Here is a 23956-nt window from a genome sequence, read left to right as displayed (position 1 = left end):
TCTCTCCTATTTGTTTTGTGATTTGCTTGTTCTTGTTTTTCTAGGAGATTAAGATGTATATTAGGTCATTGATTTGGGATCTTTCAGTCTTTTTAATATATGCAGTCATGGCTATAAACTTTCCTCTCAGGACTGCCTTTGCTGTGTCCCACAGGTTCCAGTAGGTTGTGTTTTCATTTTCATTGACTTCCAGGAACTTTTTAATTTCCTCTTTTATTTCATCAATGACCCATTGTTCATTAAGCAATGAGTTACTCAGTTTCCAGCTGTTTCCATGTTTTCTGTCTTTACTTTTGTTGTTGAGTTCTAGTTTTATTGCATTGTGATCAGATAGAATGCATGGTATAACTTCTGGTTTCTTATATTTGCTGAGGCTTGCTTTGTGCCCTAGGATATGATCTATTTTGAATAAGGTTCCATGGGATGCTGAGAAGAATGTATATTGTGTAGAAGTTGGATGAAATGTTCTGTAGACATCAAGTAGGTCCATTTAATCTATTGTATATTTTAGATCTAGGATTTCTTTATTGATTTTTTTGTATGGATGACCTATCTATTGATGATAATGGGGTGTTTTTTTTTAAGGAAGGGAGGCTATATTTATTTAAAAACTATAAAAGGTTACAATATAAATCTATCAACAAAATTAATTATTAAAAATTACATTCAAGTAATTCATACATATCCAAATTTTGACCAAATCAAGACAACAATCCAATGCACAGAAATATTATAATATAGCTCAAAGAGCAAAAAAGTAATAAACAGAAGTCTTGCCCATATAGTCTCTACATAAATACACAAATCTAAAGTTTAATGCAACACAAATGAATCATAACCACATGTATTAGCAATCTTTCTCTAATATTAGATGTAAATGTTCATATTTAGTAAAAATATAAAGAATATAAAACCTTTAATCACATGTAATGTAGACTAAGGAGTAAATCAAGTAGAATGTGAGGTTGTCATATGTGAAGATATACATTTCAGAAAAAACCCAACTTGAAGTAAATTCATTAACACACATATTGCAAAGGTCCACAAATATGTTTTATCATTTGTAATTGTACATAGAGAATAAACTGCCAAGAAATTAGTTGAGGGGTATGATGGTGTCCAGCCTTAAAAGATAAATTATTTAGGGCTTCAAATAGCAGAGGTCAAGGTAAATTAAATAACATATGAGTGAAAAAACATACAGTGTACAATACCAAGAGGTTAGAAAACCGAATACTGTGGAAAGATTTATTAGTCTGTACAAGTTGGTTTTGATAAATTATTGGTTACCTGTTATAGTAAATTATCAAGATTTTCATTACAACATTTTCCCACACATCAGAATCTGGAAGCAATATGCTTTTCTCAAGTTATCATTTAGTGTTCTTTTTCCCCACCCCTCGAAACACAGAAATAGAATTTTGAATATCAACTAACCATTTATGGAAGCCATAAGATACAGATATTCATAAACATTATACAAGCTACAGTTGTGGAACGTGGACAAACACACAAACATTTATGAAAAAAGATGGTTTTTAAAGTGGTAAGTACTGAAGGAGTTATAACAAACACACTATTTCTGTCCTTCTGAAATTAAAATGGGGAAAACCTTATTGCCATTCTGTCAAACATCACATAACTAAAAACAGTGCACAAGGATCATCAATCCAATGTACACATCTCAGGATTAAAACTCCAGTTCAACAACTGAGCTAATCATTGAAGTAAATTAAAAAGTAATACCAAACATTTTTAACATATCAATACTATTTTACAAGCATCATCAGGACAAATAAGAGCTTTAATTATGAATTGACCTGGACTATATTCTGCACTGAGAATTTTGCTTAGTACTAAGAGGTTCTCAAACATCCTAGGAAAGCTTGGAATCACGCTCTTTCTTATTCCTCAAAGGAAATCTGACAGGTTTGATGATACCTATATATCTCTGTGGGTCTAAGTGTTCTATATACCAAGTAATTCAGTAATTGATAAAATATTTAAGCAAAAGGAAACCAAAAGCAGACCTTGTGTCAACATATACTAGACAGATAGATGTTTTAAAAATTACATGATAAATGTAAATCATAAAATCAAATGTACTCATAAGGTACATCTATTTTATGTTACATAAAAAAACTATAGACTGCAAACTATGCATGCTTACCATAACATTTTACCTGGGAAAGCCGATGAGTGGGATTTCTTGCAAGTGTTTACTGCCATGATACAAAACAATTATGTGCAAACTGCAAGGTCCCTAAAATAGCAGTTAAGAGTTTATATACAGAAAGATGTCACTATCTGATCAAATATGCAAGAGGTGGAATTTCCCAGAGTTTATAACACAGAATAATAGCCACCACAGGCTCCTCCACCATGGCTCTCTTCCCTGTGCGACAGTTTGACACCTTTGTTCTGGTTCTCACTTTCCCACAGTCTGGGTGTCTGAATAATCTTTTCAACAATATCCTCAAAGGCACACTGTACACCATCACAGGTTTTTGCACTTGCCTCTATAAATAACATGGAATGCTTTCTTGTGAATTTCAGACCTTCATTTCTATCAACTTTGCGATTTTCCTTGTCAATTTTATTTCCAACTAGCATGTTTACTATGTCATTTCTTGTACAGTACATTTCCAATTCACTCAGACAATTATCCAATTTAACAACGGTGTCTCTTCTTGTGACGTCATAAACTAATATAACACCCTGTGCACCTCTATAATAGCTGGGAGCTAAGATTCTAAACCTCTCTTGACCAGCAGTATCCCATATTGCAAGTTTAGCCTTATTTCCATCCACTGAAATTGTTTTCACCTTAAAGTCAACACCTATTGTTGCTGCAAGCTCTGGATCAAAAGTATCATCTGTGAACCTCAAGAGCAGGCTGGACTTGCCCATCCCACTCTCGCCAATGATGAGGATCTTCAGAGTGGTCAGCACGTCCTCGTCCATCCTGACTCCCAGCCCAGCCAGCTGCCCCTATTTTGCCTCTCAAGACTTTCCCAGGCAGAACAGCTCGCCATAATGGGGTGTTAACGTTTCCCACAACCACTGTGTTGGAGTTGATATATGCTTTTATGTCCTTCAGGGTATGTTTGATGAAATGGGTGCATTGACATTGGGTGCATATAGGTTGATAATTGTTCTTTTCTTTTGGTCTATTTCCCCTTTTATTAGTATGGAATGTCCTTGTTCATCTCGTTTGATGAATGTAGGTTTGAAGTCTACTTTGTCTGAGGTAAGTATTGCTACTCCTGCCTGTTTTCGGGGGCCATTGGCTTGGTAAATCTTCTTCCAGCCTTTCATCCTAAGCCTATGCTTATTTCTGTTGGTGATATGGGTCTCTTGTAAGCAACAAATTGTTGGATCTTCCTTTTTAATCCAGTTTGTCAAACGGTGCCTTTTGATGGGGGAATTAAGTCTGTTAACATTAAGTGTTAGTACTGATAGGTAGGTGGTGATTCCTGTCATTTAGTTTTCTTAGTTGTTTGAAGGTTTGATTGTGTGTACCTAAGTTGAGGTTACTTTCTACTTCTTACTTTTCTTTTCCTGTAGTTTGGTGCTGCCTGTCCTTTCATGGTTATGTTGGGTTTCACTTTCTGTGTGCAGAATCCCTTGAACAATCTTTTGTAGGGATTGCTTGTGGTCACATATTGTTTTAGTTTCTGCTTATCATGGAAGACTTTTATTGCTCCATCTATTTTGAATGATAGTTTTGCTGGGTAGAGTATCCTGGGGTTGAAGTTATTTTCAATCAGTGCCCAGAAGATCTCACCCCAAGCTCTTCTTGCTTTTAATGTTTCTGTTGAGAAGTCTGCTGTGATTTTGATGGGTTTACCTTTGTATGTTATTTGTTTTTTCTCTCTTACAGCCTTCAATATTCTTTCTCTAGTTTCTGTACTTGTTGTTTTAATGATGATATGCCGTGGGGTAGTTCTATTTTGATCTGGTCTGTTTGGTGTTCTGGAGGCCTCTTGCATCTGTATGGGAATAGATTTCTCTAGATTTGGGAAATTTGCTGTTACTATTTTGTGGACTATATTACGCATTCCCTTTGCTTGCACCTCTTCTCCTTCTTCAATGCCCATGATTCTCAGGTTTGGTCTTTTGATGGAGTTGGTGAGTTCTTGCATTTTCTTTTCACAGGTCTTGAGTTGTTTAATTAATAGTTCTTCAGTTTTTCCTTTAATTACCATTTCATCTTCAAGTTCTGAGATTCTGTCTTCTGTTTGTTCTATTCTGCTGGATTGGCCTTTTGTTTTGTTTTGCAATTCTGTTTCATTCTTTTTTCTGAGGTTTTCCAGATCCTGGGTCATCTCCTCTTTAATGTTGTCTATTCTTGTCCTGAGTTCATTTATCTCTTTATTAATCATGTTCTTTGTTTCACTTTGGTGTTTATACAGTGCTTCTATGGTTTCTTTTATTTCTTCTTTTGCTTTTTCAAATTCTCTATTTTTGTTGTCTTGAAATTTCTTGAGTGTCTCCTGTACATTTTGGTTGACCATATCTAGTATCATCTCTATAAAATTCTCATTGAGTACCTGTAGTATTTCTTCTTTTAGATTGTTCTTGTGGGCTTCATTGGGTTCTTTGGCATAGTTTATCTTCATTTTGTTGGAGTCTGGATCTGAGTATCTGTTTTCTTCATTTCCCTCTGGTTCCTGTACTATCTTTTTGCTGTGGGGAAACCTGTTTCCCTGTTTTTCCCCATCATTGCCCTTGGTGTTGTTATTGTCCCTGCACTGTGTGCAATTAAATACTTTCTAGCTTGTAATAATAACAGTGGTGGATATTTAGAATGGAAGGGTGAGAGGAGATGGAAAGCAAAGAAGTTAAAGAAAAAGGGAAAAACCAATAAACAAGTAGTAAAAAAACAAAACAAACAACAAAAAATGTTTCAAAGATATAAACAGGGAGAGATAGTGTACTAATCAACAGTAAGCTGAACAGACATTAGAGAGACAGAGAGAGGGTTGAAAATTAAAAAATATAAATAAAAATAAAAAATAAATAAATTTTTTAAATTTTTAAAAAATCTCCAAGTTCAAATGCAATAAAGTTTCAGTGTTAATTTTGGTGTTCATCCCTCAGCCTCCAATTCTGGAGATGTTGTCTCAGAAGTAGTTGTGCCATTGTCTCATCAAAGGGGAAAAAAACTAAAACAAAACAAAACAAAAAAACCCACAAAGTGTCCCAAGTTCAAATGCAATACAGTCTCAGAAAGTTTTTCAGCATGCAGGTGTAGTTCAGTTGTTGTCTCATCAAAGATAGGGAGAAAAAAAAGAGTTTGGAGACAGTTCTGTGACTGGCTATCTGAAGCTGTGGCTTACCTGCACGCTGCTGTCAGTCTGCTGTTGCTGGAGGCTTTATTTATGCAGATCTCAGGAGTGAACTTAACACTCACCTAGCCTCTCAGGCTTTGTTTACTTAAGAGTTCTCCTGGGCGCGACTGCCACTGCTACAAGCTTTCCCCTTTCCAAGCACACTGGGGGAGGTGACACTGCACCAGCATCCTCAGGCCTACGTGTTTATTTACAGTTCACGTGGGAAGTGGGTCTTCTCCCCCTCCTGTGGAGTTTTCCTCCCAGCACCACTTTTACAAGCTTTCCTGCTCCTGGTTGCTGGGCATGTGCCGCTGCTCCTGCCTTCTCCAGCCGGCTTGTTGTGAGGGATTTCCCCTCCCCCCCTTTTGGCGCTCAAGGTGCTCCACCCTCTTTGCTATGTGTCTTTTTTGTTGTTATTGCTTATTATTCAGTTTTTTTCTCTTTTTTCCTGGGTGGGGGTCGGTCTGTCCAGGGGGCTATGCTGATCTGGCCCAGGATTGTCTGTGGGGGTACCCAGTGCCACTCGGACCCTGTGGTCCACGTCTTCCCAAGCCATCTGGGCGCTGGCATCTGGCAGTGGTGTGGGAGCCCTCCTGGTTTCTCCATTTAATGTGAAGTGGAGATGCTATGCACAGGCTGGAGGTGTGGAGGAGTCAAAGTTTTGCCTCTTCTTGGTGGTTTTTCCTATAAGGTGTATCTCCAACATTTCTCCAAGATTTTACTTTAGGAGGCAGGCTTTCTGCTTCCTCCCTCTAGCCGTCATCTTGGAATCCCTCTGGAAGCTATCTTTTGATCTTGGGATTCTACCCTCTCTCTCTTTCTTGGGGGGACACTAGGGTTTGAACTCAGGATCTCATGCTTTCTAGGCAGGCATTGTTACTGCTTGAGCCATTCCACCCATGAATAAAAGGCTCCTGAAGTCCAAAATCTGTAGGCAGGTGTCACCTTAAGTGGATGTAGAAACACTTTGTTTGAGGCAATATGCCATTGGTAAATGTAATACCAGCTCATGAAAGCTAGTTATGTTTAACTCCACATTCAATGACATCAAACAGAGTAGCTTGAAATTGACCACAGTGGGGGAATTTTTTTTTTTGGTACTGGGGTTTGAACTCAGAGTCTACACTTTGAGCCACTCCACCCACCCTATTTTTGTGAAAGGTTTTTTTTTTTTTTGAGATAGGGTCTTGTGACCCTATTTTCCAAGGCCAGCTTTAACTGCAATCCTCCTGATCTCTGCCTCCTGACTAGCTAGTTTTACAAGTGTGAGCCAGCAGTGCCCAGAATAGTACAGGAATTTATAACACAAAAATTAGCAAACACCAGCTCATTGAGAAAACAAAAACACAAAAGACATGATTTTCTCTGACAGTGATCTTGGCCACAGGAGAGTGTTCTTATACACCCTCATCTTGTGCTGCCATATTCTCCAGAACAAATACAGATGTCTCTAAAAGAGCACAACCAGCAGCATGTGGATCATTGGTAGATCAAAAAATCTAAATGTTCCGTGTATTCCTTTAATATCCCAGGGCTATTCACTTCAAGGCCATCCCTGCAAGGGCAGGAAGCCCTGGATTCATGAAGGGAGGCCCTATAGATTAAGGATGTGGCTTTTGTGGCCCACCCAATATTCCTAGGGATTGTGGAATGGCCATGGCCTGTGTCATCTGCTGGTTTGTGCTGTCACTGAGGCAAGGCTATAATGGGCACAGAGATAGTAGAATCAGTATGTGATTGCCCCATTTTTTGTTTTCCAAGAGGAGTGAAAGAGCCACATTTTTATGTGGAATCCTTTGACCTTACAAATGTTTGATGTCATTTCCCCAAGACTTCTATACAAAATTGGCTCATCAGAACCTATGATCATAAGGTGTACACATGTATTCCTGGGCCAACAGTTATGACTGTTAAGCAAATTAGGCAGGGGGTAGCCCAGAGGTTCTCAGACATGAAGTATCCTTTGTCCCGCAGTATTTACCCCACAGCATGTAGCAGTAGTGGCGCTCTTGCAGCTCAATCCACATGACATCCCCCCCCACCCCGCCAAGTTCCCTGAAGCAAGAGACAAGCTAACCACATTAACCACATGAGGAACAATGTCTGGGAAGGTTTGTAATCAGCAGACATGTGCCAGGTCTGTATAAGTTCTAAACATCCTGAGGTATCAGAGCAGACCCTGACCCCAGGTCATCCCTTCTGGATATAAAAATTGTCTTCCATCATCATGGAAGGGCTGCTAGCAGTTAAGAGTTAAAGTCTGGCTGAACTATGTGGGGCCTCAAAGTAGGGTGGCATTTGTTATTAGACCTCAATCCATTGTATCCTGGATGGTCAGCTATTTGTAGACTTTGTAAAACAACCCTATCCCCATGCCCTTGGTAAAGAATCCTCAAATGAGCTTGCCTTCTGGTCTCCTCCAACGGGGCTCTATGCCAGGTAGCTGACCTATTGTGTGTGTGTGTGTGTATACACATGAATATGTGCCAGAATATTCCAAACCATGATCCTGTGGCTCTGACCATCTACAAATTGGGCTGCTCACAACCATTGTGACTCTGTAGGGAGGCCTGCCTATGAACTGCCACAGAGGAACCATGGGTCCTTTCAGCACCCAAAGCACTGCCAAGTGAACTTCTTGGTCCCATGTACCAATAATGATGATTCTTGCTGAAAATACTTAAGATTGTCACCTGAGATTGATGAGTTACCTACCTGGAGTTGTCCCACAATATCAGCCACAGCTTCACTTACTAGCTCCATGGACAGGAACAAAGACTGTCCTGGCTTTCCAGGTTCACATAGCAGCAGCAACAGGTGGATGAGGATATCCAAGTTGCCTCCTTTTCTTCAGTTGCCCTTCCCTAGAATTCTGACCTAGTTCTCAAACAAAATTCAGCTCCAGTCATCTGACTCCTCATAACCCAGCCCTGCTGTGGAACAATGAATTTGTTCCACAGGTTCTCATCTGGCTCATAATAAAATGTAAACATCTCACCCTAGCATACTGTGCCAGCATAACCTGGTTTTTCAAACACCATCTCATTTCTGCCACAATGCCTACACTTCAGCTCCTTCTGAGTGAAATACTCTGTCCTGGAGTCACCACCTTGGAGTCAGCTTCACTAATCTCAAGTAACATTTTTTTCGTCATTCTTCTCTCTTTTGTTTCCTTCACAGTTTTATTGGAAATACTATCATCTAGAATTATTTTCTCTGCTTATGTGTTAAATCTCTGTATTTCCATTATATGAAGATAACCTATAAGTGCAGATTATGTCACCTAATGGCTGTGTTACCACAGGTCTCAGCACAGGGCCTGTCATCCAGTAAGATCTCAGCAAACATTTGTTGACATGGCACTCAGCAGGACCTGTGCTTGAGCCTTCATACCTCTATAATCATAACTAATGATTTTTGTGGAAAAGAGTGAGAAAGGAGCATAACAGAAAGAACAAAAGTGAGCAACTTCCTGTGGGGAAGCTTACTTTTTTTTTTTTGCAATATTGGGGTTTGAACTCAGGGCCCCACGCTAGCTAGGCAGGCACTCTACCACTTGAGTCACTCCACCATCCCTAACCAATGCCATCTGAGAAGCTACTGTGTGCTGGGGTCTGCACTAGTACAGCAGTAAACAAAATATACAAGTTATTTCCCTTGTTGAGCTGACATTCTAGTAAAGAGACAAGCATTCCTCAAAAAAAAAATCAAAATATAAATTGTTTTCAGTCAAGATGGAGTGACAAGGACCAGATTTACCCTTCTACTTGAAACAATGAACCAACTAGACAAAATACTGAAAAAAAATTTTCCAAGTACTGAACAGAAGACAACATAGACCAGTGATCCCTAAGAGAAGGAAAACAAAAGAGATGAGCTCTGTGATTGCCTCTAGCTACTAACTGGAGAGCATATCTAGGCCATAATGTGGGAAGGAAACCCAAGACAGGAACTGGAGGTGTCCCTGAGTTGAATAGACCAACTTGTAGTCTGTAGAAACCAAGGCAGCTGGAGTGTACAGGGCAGAAGACTGAAGAGGAGAAAGCTGCATAGCTCTAGAAGTTGGAAGACTCTCCTTTGATCAGCAAATTCATGTGAGGAAACTAAGTCTGGCAAAAGAACCACCCAAAAGGTCCAGGGGGAGCAATATCCAAAATGTAAATAGTGTTGGCTATTTTTATCTTCCAACCAGTCAGGGAAGAAAAGCTTATAATTCACAGGATATTCAGATGAGTATTGTTCTCGGTGGGGAAACTCAGACTTAGATTAAAAGTCATTCTGGTTCTACATAGCAAAACTTGAAATCAAACCTCAAAATGATCTAACTACTAGAAACTGAAATTTAAAAATAAATATTAAAATAGCATGTGAATGTTTAGGATTATGCTTAAAAAAGAAATTGTAAGACTTGTACACTGTAAGCTATACAACATTGCTGGCCTAAATAAACATGCCATATTCATGATTGGAAGATTGAATATTTGTTATTTTACAACAATGTTATTACATTTAGTATGTTCCAAGCTGATATATAGATACAACATAATCCTAATACTAAGTACAGTCAATTTTTTTGTAGAGGAATACACCAATTAATTTTGTTTTGTGGTACTGGGGCTTGAATTCAGGGCCTATACCTTGAGCCACTCCCCCAGCCCAATCTTTTGTGATGGGTTTTTGAGACAGAGTCTCATGCAACTATTTGCCTGGGCTGGCTTTGAACTGCAATCCTCCTGATCCTGATCTCTGTCTCCTGAAGTAGTTAGGATTATAGGAATGAGCCACCCAGTGCCAAGCGACAAATTAATTTTTACAATTGATTGATTGATTGATTGTGATACTAGGATTTTGAACTCAGGGCCTTGTACTTGCTAGGCAGGTGTTCTACCACATGAACCCAGCCCCCAGCTCTTTTTGATTTGGTTATTTTTGAGATAAGGTCTGGCATTTTTATCTGGGGTAGCCTGGATTGCAATCCTACTACTTATGCTTTCCATATAGATTAATGCTTCCCACATAGATGGGATGATAGGCATGCAATACCATGCCCAGCTCTTCTTTTCCTTCCTTCATTCCTCCCTCCCTCCCTCTCTCTCTTTCTTTTTTTCTTTTGCAATACTGGGGATAGAACTTGGGGCCTACATCTTAAGCCACTCCACCAGCCCTTTTTTGTGCTCGGTATTTTTGAGATAGGGTCTTACAAACTATTTGCCTGGGCTGATTTTCCTGATTTCTTCCTCCTGAGTAGCTAGGATTACAGGCGTGAGCCACTGGCACCTGGTTCAAAACAATTTTTTTTTTTTGGCAGTATAGGAGTTTGAGTTCAGGGCTTCATGCTTGCTAGGTAGGAACTCTCCTACTTGAGCTACACATCCAGCCCACCAAAACAAATTTCAAAACTGAAGAACAGAGTTATTAAAAGACTTCTACACCTTATTCCACTAATTTTTGTAAAACTACAATAATAGCCAACATTTCATGTGGTATTGGCATGAAGATAAACAAAATGGTCAAAAGAAAACCGCTAGAGGTATGGATCAAGTATAGAGTGCCTGTCAAGCAAGCCAAGGCCCTGAGTTCAAACCCCAGTATCACACACAGAAAAGTCGATTCCTTTCCTGTTACCAGCAATCAAGAAATGCAATTTGAAACTAAAAACACTATACCATTTACATTGGCATCCAATAAATGAAATAAGTATAAATCTAACAAAATATATACAGATCTATGAGGAAAAGGTATAAAGTTCTGATGGCCATAATCAAAGAAGAACTAAATAAATGAAGAGACATTCTGTAATTAAAAGTAGTAGAAAGACTAAAAATTGTCAAGATATTGGTTCTTTCCAACTTGGTTTATAGATTCCATGCAATTCAATCAAAATCTTAAGTTATTTTGTGGATATCAACAAACTGATCTAAAGTTTATATGGAGAGACAAGACTCAGAAATGCCAACGTAATATTAAAGAAGAACAAGATTGGAGGGTTGGTAGACATACTGTAAAGGTACAGTAACCAAGGCAGTATGGTATTGGAAAAAATAGATTAGCCAGGAGTTGGTGGCATGCCTGTAATCCTAGCTACTCAAGAGGCAGAGATCTGGAGGATCTCAGTTCAAAGCCAGCCCAAGCAAATAGTTTGCGAGACCCTATCTCAAAAAAACCCTTCACAAAAAAGGGGAGGGGGGCTGGTGGCATGGCTCAAGGTGTAGGCTCTGAGTTTAAACCCCAGTACCAAAAAAAAAAGTAGAAAAAATGGAACAGAACAGAGAGTCCCAAAACAAACTCACATAAATTTATCCAAGTAATCTTTGGCAAAGAAACAAGTATAACACAATGGAGCAAATATTTTTCAACAAATGGTGCTGGAACAACTAGAAGTTCATGTGCAAAAAAAAAAAAGAAGAATCTAAACCAAGTGGCCAGGTGTGTTTTCACACCTGTAATCCCAGCATGGCTGAGGAAGGAGCATCCCAAATTTGAGGCCAGTCTGGGCTACAAAGTGAGATCCTGTCTTAAAACCAATCCCAATCAAACAAACAATGAATCTAGACAAACTGTAAACCATTCACAAAATTTAAATCATCTTGGTCTCTCAGCATGTTAGGAAATACAACAAAGTCCCTGGAAGTCTAACCACACATGCAACATGCTAAGAATATTTCCCAAACCAAGTGTGGTGATACACAGCTCTAATCTCACAGCTCTAATCTGCTTCAGCATTTGGGAGGCTGAAGCAGTATGAACCAGAGTTTGAAGCCAACCTGGGTTACATAGCAAGACCCTGATTCAAAACACCAGCAGCAACAAGAGTATTTCCCCAGTGGGCTGTTCTGGTGCACTCATTTGCCTTTTTCCAATGGGAACACTGGTGCCAAACAAGTGTATGGCATACACTGGTGGCACATTTTCTGCCTTGGTAAATGCCTTTTTAAACATGGACTATTTGGTGCTTGACAAGAACTGAGAAAGAGCTGAGATTTTACGCTAATTACTAATTAACAAGCTGCCAAAGGAGTGTTAAAGCCATGCTCTGAGCTTCTAGTGCAGGTCTGGAATGCATACCTTCCACTCCTCTTTATTTATTTTTTATTTTTATTCATTGTTTTTTGAGGTACTGGGGGTTAAACTCAGAGCCATACTCCCCTGCCCTTTTTGCTTTGGTTATTTTTGAGATAGTGTCTTGTTTTATGATTCTGTTGGACTAGACTACAATCCCATGTAGCTGGGATGATAGGCATGTGCCAGCCATTGGTTGAGATGGGGGTCTCATAAACTTTTCTCACAGGCTGACCTTGAACTTTGATCTTCCAGATCTTTGCCTCCTAAGTAGCTAGGCTTAGAGACTTGAACCACCATGCCCGGCACTATTTATTTATTTACTTATTGTGGTGCTGGGGTTTGAACCCAGGGCCTCATTCATGTCAGGTAAATGCTCTACCACTGAGCTACATCAACAGACCTATATTCTCTATACCTTGCCTCATAAGGTTGTAGACAGGATTAAATAAAATAGCATCAACTGAGTAAGCATGACCATAACCGGTTCAGGGTAAGCTATCAATAAGTACTGATGATATATTATTAACAACATAGCTATTTCAGTTATTAGATCAATATATAGGGGTTTATCTAGATTATGAGATATGGAATAGGTGAACCCAGTGCAAGATATCACATTAAACAAAACTCTAAGAGATTTTTATCTCTGCTACAGTGGCAGAGGGGGACAGAGTGGGCTAAGCCAGTAAAAGAAGAGGCTGAAGGAAGGGACTAAAATTTGGAGTACTTTCCCCATCCTCCTTTCAGGTATGTATTTCATGAAGGGAGTTGGGAACCAAGGGATAATACTCTCTGTACCTTCAGAAGCAGGATAAGTGGAAAATGAAAGTAGAGGTATTGGGAAAGAATCAAGGCAGAACCAGTTCTAATTCCAGGGGACACTAGAACCAACATGCTAGCACCATGGTGAGCTTCCTCAGATGCTTCACCAGATGCTGCTTGAAATCACTTTACTTTTAGATGATGACATTAAAAAATTTTAAGTATTCACAAGACCTTTCGGGAGGCTTGAAATAAACTGTGACTTTAGAACTAGATTTTTGGGTAGGCTTTAGCTGGAGAGAATGTCTAAGAGGTTGAGAAGGACCAGGTTCTAAAAGCAGAATTATTCAGACTGAGAACAGAGGGGACAAAGACAGGGAGTTGGGTGCTTATGCCTGGGACAAAAAATTTCTAGAGACAAATTGGTAAATGGCTGGTGTCAGTCCTGAGTTCAGTCACTGAGGCAAGGGTCTGGTGAAAATAGGGGGAGTGAGGGAGGCTTCTTGGAGAAGGAACAGTATGGGGAGAAGCAGGGATTGTCACCATAGTTCCTGGGAGGGAAGTGTATAGATAAAGGTGCTAAGAGTGATGCCAAACTCAGAGCTCTTACTGTCCCCAAATGAGAGACTTCATCAAGCAGTAATGGCACCCCTCTCATTTTCTGGTCAGGATCAGCAGACTGTGGTATGGGCTGTTATGGCATCAGGGTAGAAATACCTCCCATCAACTGAGTAAGCATGACCATAACTGGTCAGGTGGAGAAAATGGAGAATAGGATGGAAGCAAGTGCTGTACAGTGAGGGAAATGCAGGCCTTTGGATCATCAACGCCTGTGTCCTCAACCCTCAGAGGGAACAAGCCAATCTCATGGAAGAATGAATTTTCAAGAATTGTTTAAAGGTATATATCAGCTCACAGCATGTAAAGGGGAGCCCCATGGTGGAAGATCTGGAAGAACAAGGGGAGAAGTAGAAAGGGTTATGATACTTGGAGGACAGAGATGTTGGAAATATCTTTAAGATATTGGGGTATCATGAGAGAGAGACGAAACAATTCAGAAGTCAACAGGCAAGGCAAATTTTACTTCTGCAGAAGGATGCACCACAAAGAGCAAGCACACCCAGTGGGTTTTATGTCTAATGCAATGCTGCCCCTATCCTGAATTGAGCAGATTTTGGGTTCACAGTCTACATGGTTGGCTAATTGGAAAGAGGACATCAGGAGGGGGCTTTGAAGATGAAGTTTAAAAGCTCAGGGAAGCAATAACTTTTAGGTTATTAGGTCTGGAAACAGGACATCTAGCAGAATTTTGTCTGGCGGAGGATAAGAACCCTTTGTTCTTAATAGATACTTTTATCATGTTAAGCAGAGTATATGAAGTGAGCATATGGGAAGCAAATTAGTCAGACTAACATTTGTAACAGCAGTAATTAATGATTAAATCCTTTCGCAGAAAAGATCCAACCTAAATTGATTCTCACAGAGAGGGCACAGGAGTAAGGGGAAGGTAGAATGGAGTGTCAGAAGAGGGTCAACCCGCTGCCAAGGGTCCTCCACACCTGTCTCACACTCACAGGATCTGGTCCTTCATAGGGCCTCCCTAGCTATGGCCTGATCTGAACTACCCTGTCCACCAGTTAGGTCTCCTTACTTGTTCTAGTTGGTTGACCACATGGGGAGGGCGTTGGAGGCAAGCTCCATGTAGAATCAAATGGTTTGTGAAAGGTCAGTCCCAGGTCAAAGTGGCTTCCCATGACAGACCACAACAGCAGGTAAAATTGCAATTATGTAGTTGGGAAGAACTGTACCTCACAAAATGAGCGCTGGGGGAAGGTTTCACTAGAAAAGCTCAGTGGCCCCAATCAATGACCATGTCAATGTCTATAATGCCGGTATAGGGACTGGCAAGGTGCAGTTGGCCAAGAAATGACCCAGCTGTGCGCGATGGGACGGTCTTTGAGCCTCGGTCCCCTCCTCTGTAAATCAGGCACACCAAAGACGATGATCACGGGGGACCGCGGGGACACTCAGGATCAGGCTAGGTCGGAGTCACCGGGGTTTTAGGAGGGACTGTCCCCATGGCCAGGGCGCATTACCGGTCACGGAACCGGAACTTCCCTGACTCTCGTGTCTTCCCCACTCGGGTTTGCATGGGCTCCGGAGGCCTATTGGCTGTCAACTCTCCTTCTGGTCTTTCTCCAGACAGGAACTAAATACGAGCTACCCAACTACCTTTCCAAACAGACCCCGGAAGTCTTCTCCTCCAGCAAAACCTTCCAGGAAATGTCCCTCCTCAGGCCTTCATTGGGCCAGAATCCGTGTGCCCCGCCCAGAAATGCCCTTAACCTGGGTTCTCATTGGTTAGCCTAGATGCACAAGGAAAGGCCTTCTGAGTGATGTACAACCCATCCGCATAAGCAGTGATGTGGGAGCGCCTTCACAATCACCTTGGAAAGACTTAGAGGCACTGAGACTAGCTCAGAAAAATACCGTCATCATTGGCAGCAGACTCTAAGGCAATGAAGACTCAGACCAGCGTCAATTTCCCCGCCAGCAGCAGTGGGCAGGGCTGGACTTACGGTGTCGCCTAGCAACCTGTGTTTCTCGTCTATGGGTTGGTCAGTTGGGGGGCCCGTTGGGACCCAAAGGGCAGGGTGCTAGAGAAAAGAGTAGGGACTGTCACTGCATTTTGCATGCATCATAACTCATAGCTATGATGCACGGATGACACACGCAGGAATTTCAGGTGCCAGGGTTCTTGGGTGTGCTCTGAGAATGAAAGCCCAGACAGACTCCAACAGCAGAGGTCGGGAAGATTTTATAGAGAAGAAGAGAATAACTGCATATTGGGGAATGCAGGAGGACCCAGAAACCGGTGATCCTGTGGGTCAGGGTGGGGAGTGGGTTTTATAGCTTTTTTCTTTGTGTATCCAATTCTGAGGGTGGAGATGCCTTTCAGATGCAGAATGCATTCCCTAGGGAGGAGAAGTGTCTCCTTGACCTCCTGCTGTCTGTCTTTCAAGTTCCCCCTCGTGACTGCTTTAACTGCTGTTAGGATTAGGGGCCACGAAGTCTATTCAGCAACTGCTTTCTGCTGATAGGAGGCTGACCACCAGAGGGGTTGTCGAGGGGACAGAGGTAGTAGGTCATTTTCATCTCCATCAGGGCCATTTGTAGTTTGATGGACTCTAGGTGGGAAGAAATAAACTTGACAAGTAAGTTTAAAATGCAAGGCCCAAACACAACCAAGAGAATAATGGCAACTATAGGCCTCAGAAAGGGTAGGAACCAAGTCCAGGATTTTATTTGGTCCCATACCTGTGTAGAAACCTGAGTTTCAAGAGATTGCTCCTGGAGCCACTTAGTCTTTTGGAGAATGTAATCTGCACATTCCTCTACGATGCCTGAAGTGTTTACATATGTGCAACAGGAAGTATTGGCCATGGCAAATTTGGCCAAAAGAAAATCTGGGGCCAGGTGGTGGTTCATGACCATACAGGCAAGGGATGACAAAGACCTTTGCATGTCCTTAATGGCAAGGCCTACCTGGTCTGAGGTGTCCTCTACCACTTTGGTTAGGTTTTTTTGAAGTTACATGATTGGCAATCACCCCATAGCTGATTCCAGCAAGGGCTGCAACTAATGCTGTTATCCCTAAAACTATTAAAGTAACCTCCCTTTTATCCCTATGGGAAGCTGTTCCTGTTTGTTGGGAAAATTCAGTTTGTTGTTGTGGTGAACACATATAAGATTGTTGTTGTATTGAAGGATTGTTGTGGTAAACACATAAGATTGTTATTGTATTGATGGATTGTGTTGTGTTAAAGCATGAAAAAATTGTTGAAATAAAGAAGTATTAGCTAGTGTGTGTTAGGACTCAGAAGCCAGCCAGAGTGTGACAAGCTGATATGCTAATAAGCCAAACCTAAGGTGGCAGCTTATATGCTAATAAGCCAGACCTAAGGTGGCAGCTGATATGCTAATAAGTCAACCCTAAGGTGACAGTGTGGATAACAGAAGTGGTGAGGTCACCACAGGGTATATAAACTCAGGCCAGAACCCAAAGCCTTGCTCACCTCCTTGCCATCAGAGACTACGTTGTCAGGAGTCCACCTGGGACCCTGACGTAGAGGCAGCCACTGCTTGTGAGCGTGCACCTCCTCCTGACGACCACTGGGTGTTGCCAGTGAACCATGAACTGGACCTGCACTGAAGGTGGCTGTGAGGATCCCCTGGGGTGCAGCTACGCCCCCCTCATTGGCTGAGAAGACATCACAAGGTGAGTGAGACTTGGGGGAAAGTCTGAGTAACTCCTGGCTGGCTACGGTAGTAGAGACAGGCATTAGGATCCATAGGAAAGTGCCATGTGAATTTGAGTAAAAACTCTGTTCTCTGAAATAAGAGTCTCCTGAGTACTGTCTCTCTGTACTCAATTGAACCGATAGGCACACTCGACAATTGGCATAGTCGACAGGATATCGTAAAGGGGATTATGATTGTGGCTTTTTGGCTTTTTATAGGCCTAGCACGAGAAAGGGCGATCCGGACACAAATCTTGGTCCCGGAACTAATCAAGGCATTGGAGGCACTTGAGCAAAGGAACAAGGAAGGGCGCAATGAGCAGAAACCTTGACCAACCACCTGTATGAAGCCAACCCAGCCCTGGTTGGGGAAGAGCGGGTAACTCAGATGTGGGTCCTTCTCTCCTGCGTACCTAGGCCTACCATCCATACGAAGCCAACCCAGCCTTGGTTGGGGAAGAGTGGGTAACTTGGGTAAAGGCCACCCCTTGCTCCAGAGCAAAGGGAGCCCCCAACGCTGAGATTCTCTCAGAGGGATTTTAGAACTCACCCCTAATGAAAAATGTCAAGTAGCTATGAGACAGTGGATAAGTAAAAGACTGTATAGAATTGGAGACTCACTATTAGACAAGCAAATTTGGGAACTAAGCACGGCCGGATCCATTCATTGGTACCTAAGGAAGGTGGTCATTAAGAGAATATTTACCCTAACCACTTGGTGGGAACCTGAAGCCTAGGTCATGGCGACCACCAGGAGTAAAATATGGGAGAAGCTGAAAAGGAAATGGGGCAAAAATAAGACCAGGGGGGAGATAGAGTCAGGGTCCCCTTGGAAAGAGACAGAGACACTAACACAGGAAAATCCTAAGGGAACAGATATAACTATTCCTCTAACAGACCCATACACTGTAAACCCCATAGTGAAAAGGGCCCAAAGAAAGAGATACCAGCAATACTGTGCAAAATAATAGATGACATAGATATTGACTGAAGAAGCAGAAAACAACTGATCAATAAGGTCCTAGGCAAAAATAACCCCTTCATTGAGGCATGCCCAGCAACAACTCGAAAGGTGACTTACACCCCTGTAAATGGGCGTGAGGAGTCAGAAGAGATCACCATAATAGAAAAGAGATCTCTGACAAGAACTGAGTTGCGACAATATAGAACAGAATTTGCCCAGAAGGGAGAGAAAGATGTAACCTACCTAGAAAGAATATGGTCTAATGGAGCCGATACAGTAGAACTATCGGCAGCTGAAATGAGACAGATGACAGGTATGACAGAACACCCCCACATACACAAGGGACTACTGATGGCTCTGGAAGCATGCCCAGAGGCCACCAGGACCTGTTTGCCTGGATAACAGAAGCGTGGAGGAATACAGTACTGGACATGAATATGTCCTCAGTAGAGGCAGAGGCAGTTCAGTGGAGGAATTTAGATGAGGCCATAAAACTGTTAAGGAAGGTAGGGATTTTATATATAGTTTACCACCCTGAAATTAGGACACCATTGGGGGCACCAGTCTCGAGAGACATGAAAAAGATAATTATAAATGGAGCTCCAGCACATTTTTAAATGACCTTAACAACAGCCTTAGTGCAGGCAGAAACTTTACAGGACATCACAGACTTTATTAAGGAAGTAAGAAACTTAGAAAAATGCAAGGTACTGTCCTTCCTGGTAGAAAAGAAAAGAGAAGCTAAATGGCCACCAAAACAGCTTACCACCTTTATAACTGAAGCACCAACGTGCTTCAGGTGTGGTAGGCCTGGAAAGGAATGTCACTGCAGGCAGAGACAGAATTTCCCAACCAGACCCCAACCACAGGGTACATATAGACACTCCTGTTTCCAAAAAATGGGGGAAGCCCCTACAGGGGCCAAATGCAACAAAAAAGACCAGGATGGAACAGATGGGGACAAGTGATGAGGAATATCAGACCTTTTGAGGACCCAAACATGAGCAGAGGCCCAAGGCTGGAAACACACTCATGGGGTCCAAGGTTATGGGGCCAGCCAGCACAGAGACCACAGATGTCAGGCCCTACATCCAACTACCAGTGCTTGTCAATGGACAGACCCACTTCCTAACATTTTTATTGATACAGGAAGTGAGGTCACAATTATTACATCAGTGCCTTGCCCCAAACAACAAGATCCTATACAGATACAGGGAGTAAACGCTGTAAATATTGCTTATAGATGCCCGATAAGAATATTAGTGTATGATAGAGAGCCTATAGAAATAAATGCAGTTTTTATGTCTGCACCAACAGATTTGCTAGGAATAGATATTATTCCACAAATATTTGGTGCATGGCTACCTTTAAAGAAAAATAAAATGTTACAAGTAAATGTGGCAGAGGTAAAAGTAGAGCCAATACTACTGCCAGAAATATAATCTTCCTTTACTAAGCAATATTCATTGAAGGGAGGACATGATGAAGTGACAGCATGTATAAATACTCTAATAGATGAAGGAGTCATTGAAAGGACAGAGTCCCTTAATTTAACAGCCCAGTCTGGCCAGTTAAGAAACCAAATGGCACCTATAGATTCACTGTGGACTTTAGGAAAATTAATGAGCTTTCACCTGCAATGCCTGGTAATTTACCAGATGTACAGGACTCATTTTATAGAATACAGAAGGGAGCACACACATGGTTTGCATCAGTGGACTTATCTGATACATTCTTTGCCTTACCATTGCACCCTAAATCTAGAGAGATGATCACCTTTACCTGGGATAATAAATAATATCAATTTAAAAGATTGCCACAGGGACATAAGAACAGCCTCATCATAGCACATGTGACACTACAGTGGTCACAAGACAAATTAAAGATCCCAGATGAGTGCTTAGTACTGTCAGATATAGATTATATAATTATAGCTGGAAAGAGCAAAGAAAAGGTATCAAAATTACTAGAGGAGGCAGTGGAGATATTAAGGAAAGATGGGTGGACAATGAATCCAAATAAAATACAAAACCCATAAGACTCTGTTAAGTTCTTAGGAGTGATATGGACGGTGACAGGACCAAAGGTCCCTGACCCAGTCCTAGATAAAATTGCCAATTTAAAAGCACCAACTAATAAAATGGAAGTGCAATGAACGATTGGATTGTTTGGATATTGGAGAAATCATATCCCATATTTACAGATCCTATTGCAACCCTTATATCAGGTTATTAAGAAGGCCTCTGATTTTGAATGGGACCCACAACAAGAACATGCCTTTAAGGCAGTGAAAGTGTTGATAGCAACTCATAGTCAGTTATATACCATTGCCCACACTGGTACCGTGATTCTAGATATTTCCTATCAAGCAGGATATGGAAACTGGAGCGTAATGTGTAAACGAGGTGTACGCACAGTACCCATATCATTTTATTGTAAAAGGTTCCCATATGTGGAATCCAAATATACAACTTTTGAGAGGCTCACTTGGATGCTCATGGAGGCAGTAAAAACAGTGTGCCTGGTCCTGATGGATCAATGCTTAGTAATCCGTAGCCCAATGCCAATATTGGACTGGATCAAAATGAAAGGGGAAGCCCTAGCCGGAACCCCTTCTGAACCCAAGGTGTTTCAATGGAAGTGGTTCCTCTCTGAGTTCATCAATAATCATAAGATCATGGAAAAGGGGAAGACACCACTTGGGTGGAGGAAATTGTCTCAGCCCTGATGGTACCATACCCCATAGCCATGCCAAAAATTACACAGGCCAAGAATATTGGCTATTGGGGGACAGAGAGATGGGACAACTCACAGACAAATGGCTGGTTTACTGATGGAGCATCCATGTTGCGGGCTGGCAAGCTGCATTGGAAATCTGCAGCCTGGAGACCCACGGATGGACAAATCCTCACAGACCAAGGCATGGGTAGATCAGCGCAACATGCATAGGTCCATGCAGCCAGATTAGCAATTGAACAATCCCAAAAGGAAGGATATAAAATTGTTAGGATATATTCAGACTGGTGGTGTGTGTGCAATGGCATTGCAGTATGGTCAGGGAAATGGAAGCATACCAACTGGCAGATAAATGGCAAGGACATATGGCCTAAGGAAGATTGGATAAAGATGGACAAACTCTCCCAGTCTATCAGCATCTACGTGACACATGTGGATGCACACACAGGGAGAGGTGATCCAGCATCTCAGCATAATGAAAGGCAGATGAGTTAGCAGCTCTAATGATTACCAGAAATACACCTTGGCAGGTGAAAGAGTCCACAGACCATTCTGTAACCTTGTATAGGAAAGATAACCAGGCAGATCCATGGCATGTGCATAAACAAGAAGGGCTAAAAATGACTCTCAAAAGAGGACCTGGGAGTAAGATAATACAAGATAAATCTAAAAGGACTAAAACTAATACATTTAGGAATTATAAGAATGAACAAAATGAACAAATAAAACAACAAAAACTCAAGATATGTACCCCCTCAATACAAGAACTAAGAGGCCTTCATAAGGCATTAGGCCATTGTGGCATACATGCATTGTTTACTTGGGGACAGTTAAGGAATATTGATCTGTCTTGGACAAAATGTAAACAGGCAGTGGGAAACTGCCCAGATTGCCCAGTGACAGTACAAAGATTTAGATATAGAGCCCCACCAGAATTGTATAAACTTAATTGCTTTAATGCTACAATATAGACAGATTTCATAGGACCATTACAATCACATAAGGGAGATTATGCATGCACAATGATAGGTGTACATTCTGGTGTAATGTTGGCAAAAGCACGTAAGAGACCTGATGCTATGGCCACCATATACACCCTATGGTGTTGGTGGGCCAGATATGGCCCCCCGGCCATTATTGAGTCAGATCAAGGCACACATTTTACTAGCCAAATAGTCAAGAAATGGGCCTAGGAGATGGATGTTATGTGGAATTATCATCTAGCATATAACTCACAGGAAGCAGGTAACATAGAAAGACATAATAGGTTATTAAAACTGAAACTACAGTATTTGAAGGATCAGCCACTGAGTAGAGCTTTAGAGATAGCTTGTTATGAGCTCAACTCTAGATTAAGGCTTGGCAGACCCTCACACTTTGAAAGTGCCTTCTCCAGACCATTTTTTAATCTGGGGGTAATAACTCAGGGTAACAAGATACTCCTACCACACAAAGTTACTTTAAAAGATCACAATAATAATCTCTCTCCACAGGAGATTGTGTGCTCAGGAGCGCCCAACACTCTTTGGACTACAGGGGAAAAGGGCAACCTCAAAATCACTAGAATAGACAAGCTGGCGCCACAATGCCATCTTTAGCATTGCGCTGCCTGAATTACATACATACTACTTGCTGCTGCATTGCTATAGTTATTCTAGTTTGGGTAGGAATTACAGTGGTTGGCCATTATACCCTCTGCCATGAAAGGAGGTGCCAGGGCAATGTCAATAGCAATACTACCAGTAGTACTAACTTCATGTGCAAGAAATTTACTAATCATACTTTGTGTATCCTGGATCATTGGCTCCAGTGATGCTACCACCATCATTAAACCCACTAAATACTTTCATAATGAAACCCTACCAACACACAACTCTAATCCTACACTTAATTCCTCAATTTTCTTGGTCCCATGGAAATACTTAGACAGACAGCCATTTTTAAAGTATAGGCCTTCCTATTGGGCTCTGTATATGCATTGCTATGCTAAAGGAAAGTGGTGGCTCCATCTTACTGCCATGACTACTTTGAAACCAGGGATTTGTTTCATTTCCACCTTATGGGCAGGAAGCTATTCCCATCAGCCAGTCATGTTAAATTAAGTTCTGCAGCATGTATTGAAAGTGTTTTATGGAGGAATGCCACTACTGAATCAGCCATTTATGCTACATATGTAGCAGACATTAAACTTAACACCATGATGTGGAAATCTCCAACTTATCATATATTCAATGCCACCAAGGGACCCAGTTCTTACACCGAGATTACCTTAGAGGGGGAACCCATCTACACTTGTGATGATGCTATTCAGACATCATTCCCTCAAATCTTCTTTTCCCCATTGATCAGACAAGAATTTGGAACTGAGAATGAACAGGATGAGGATTATGAGTATGAGGATAGTGAGAATAAGGATGATGGAGAGGAGGAAGGGAGTGATACTTTAAGTACCCCAAGTACTCCCACAACATTACCACAGGATATACTTAGAAAACCTATACCAAATTTTGCTCCCCCAGAAGGCAGGAACACTTCGTATCTAGACTATTCCAATGAGCCATATGGGGACATATGCCCAGAAGCAGCTATGAATAAGAGTATCCCATGGTTCATGCAGGAAAATGATACCAGGATAGTACTGTGTGTTGCTAACTTCCCAAATTTGCCATATTATAGGGCCTTACACTATTACCATGGCAGTTCTTATGTTAGCACACCCACGGTGACTAACCTGTCCCTCCCACATATTCCAGCATGGATGGGCATACTCCCATGGGTGTACACTATTGGAGAGT

The 23956-nt window shown here is 41.5% G+C and overlaps 1 protein-coding gene across 1 annotated transcript; it reads right to left on the bottom strand.

The window, feature by feature from the left end:
• Window positions 1–1275: 1275 nt before the first annotated feature.
• Window positions 1276–3002, bottom strand: LOC109683039 (ras-related protein Rab-18). The gene is made up of 2 exons (XM_020158667.2): window positions 2575–3002; window positions 1276–2519 (listed from the first exon to the last, which is right to left on the bottom strand). The coding sequence occupies exons 1-2, from the start codon at window positions 2962–2964 to the stop codon at window positions 2304–2306; spliced, it is 606 nt and encodes a 201-aa protein (XP_020014256.1). The 5' UTR covers window positions 2965–3002; the 3' UTR covers window positions 1276–2303.
• Between the last annotated feature and the right edge of the window lie 20954 nt (window positions 3003–23956).

This window comes from Castor canadensis, chromosome 16 (assembly GCF_047511655.1).
Source record: "Castor canadensis chromosome 16, mCasCan1.hap1v2, whole genome shotgun sequence".
In the NCBI taxonomy this organism is placed as follows: domain Eukaryota; kingdom Metazoa; phylum Chordata; class Mammalia; order Rodentia; family Castoridae; genus Castor; species Castor canadensis.
The sequence above is the reverse complement of the archived record's forward strand: the minus strand, read 5'-3'. Positions and strand labels throughout refer to the sequence as shown.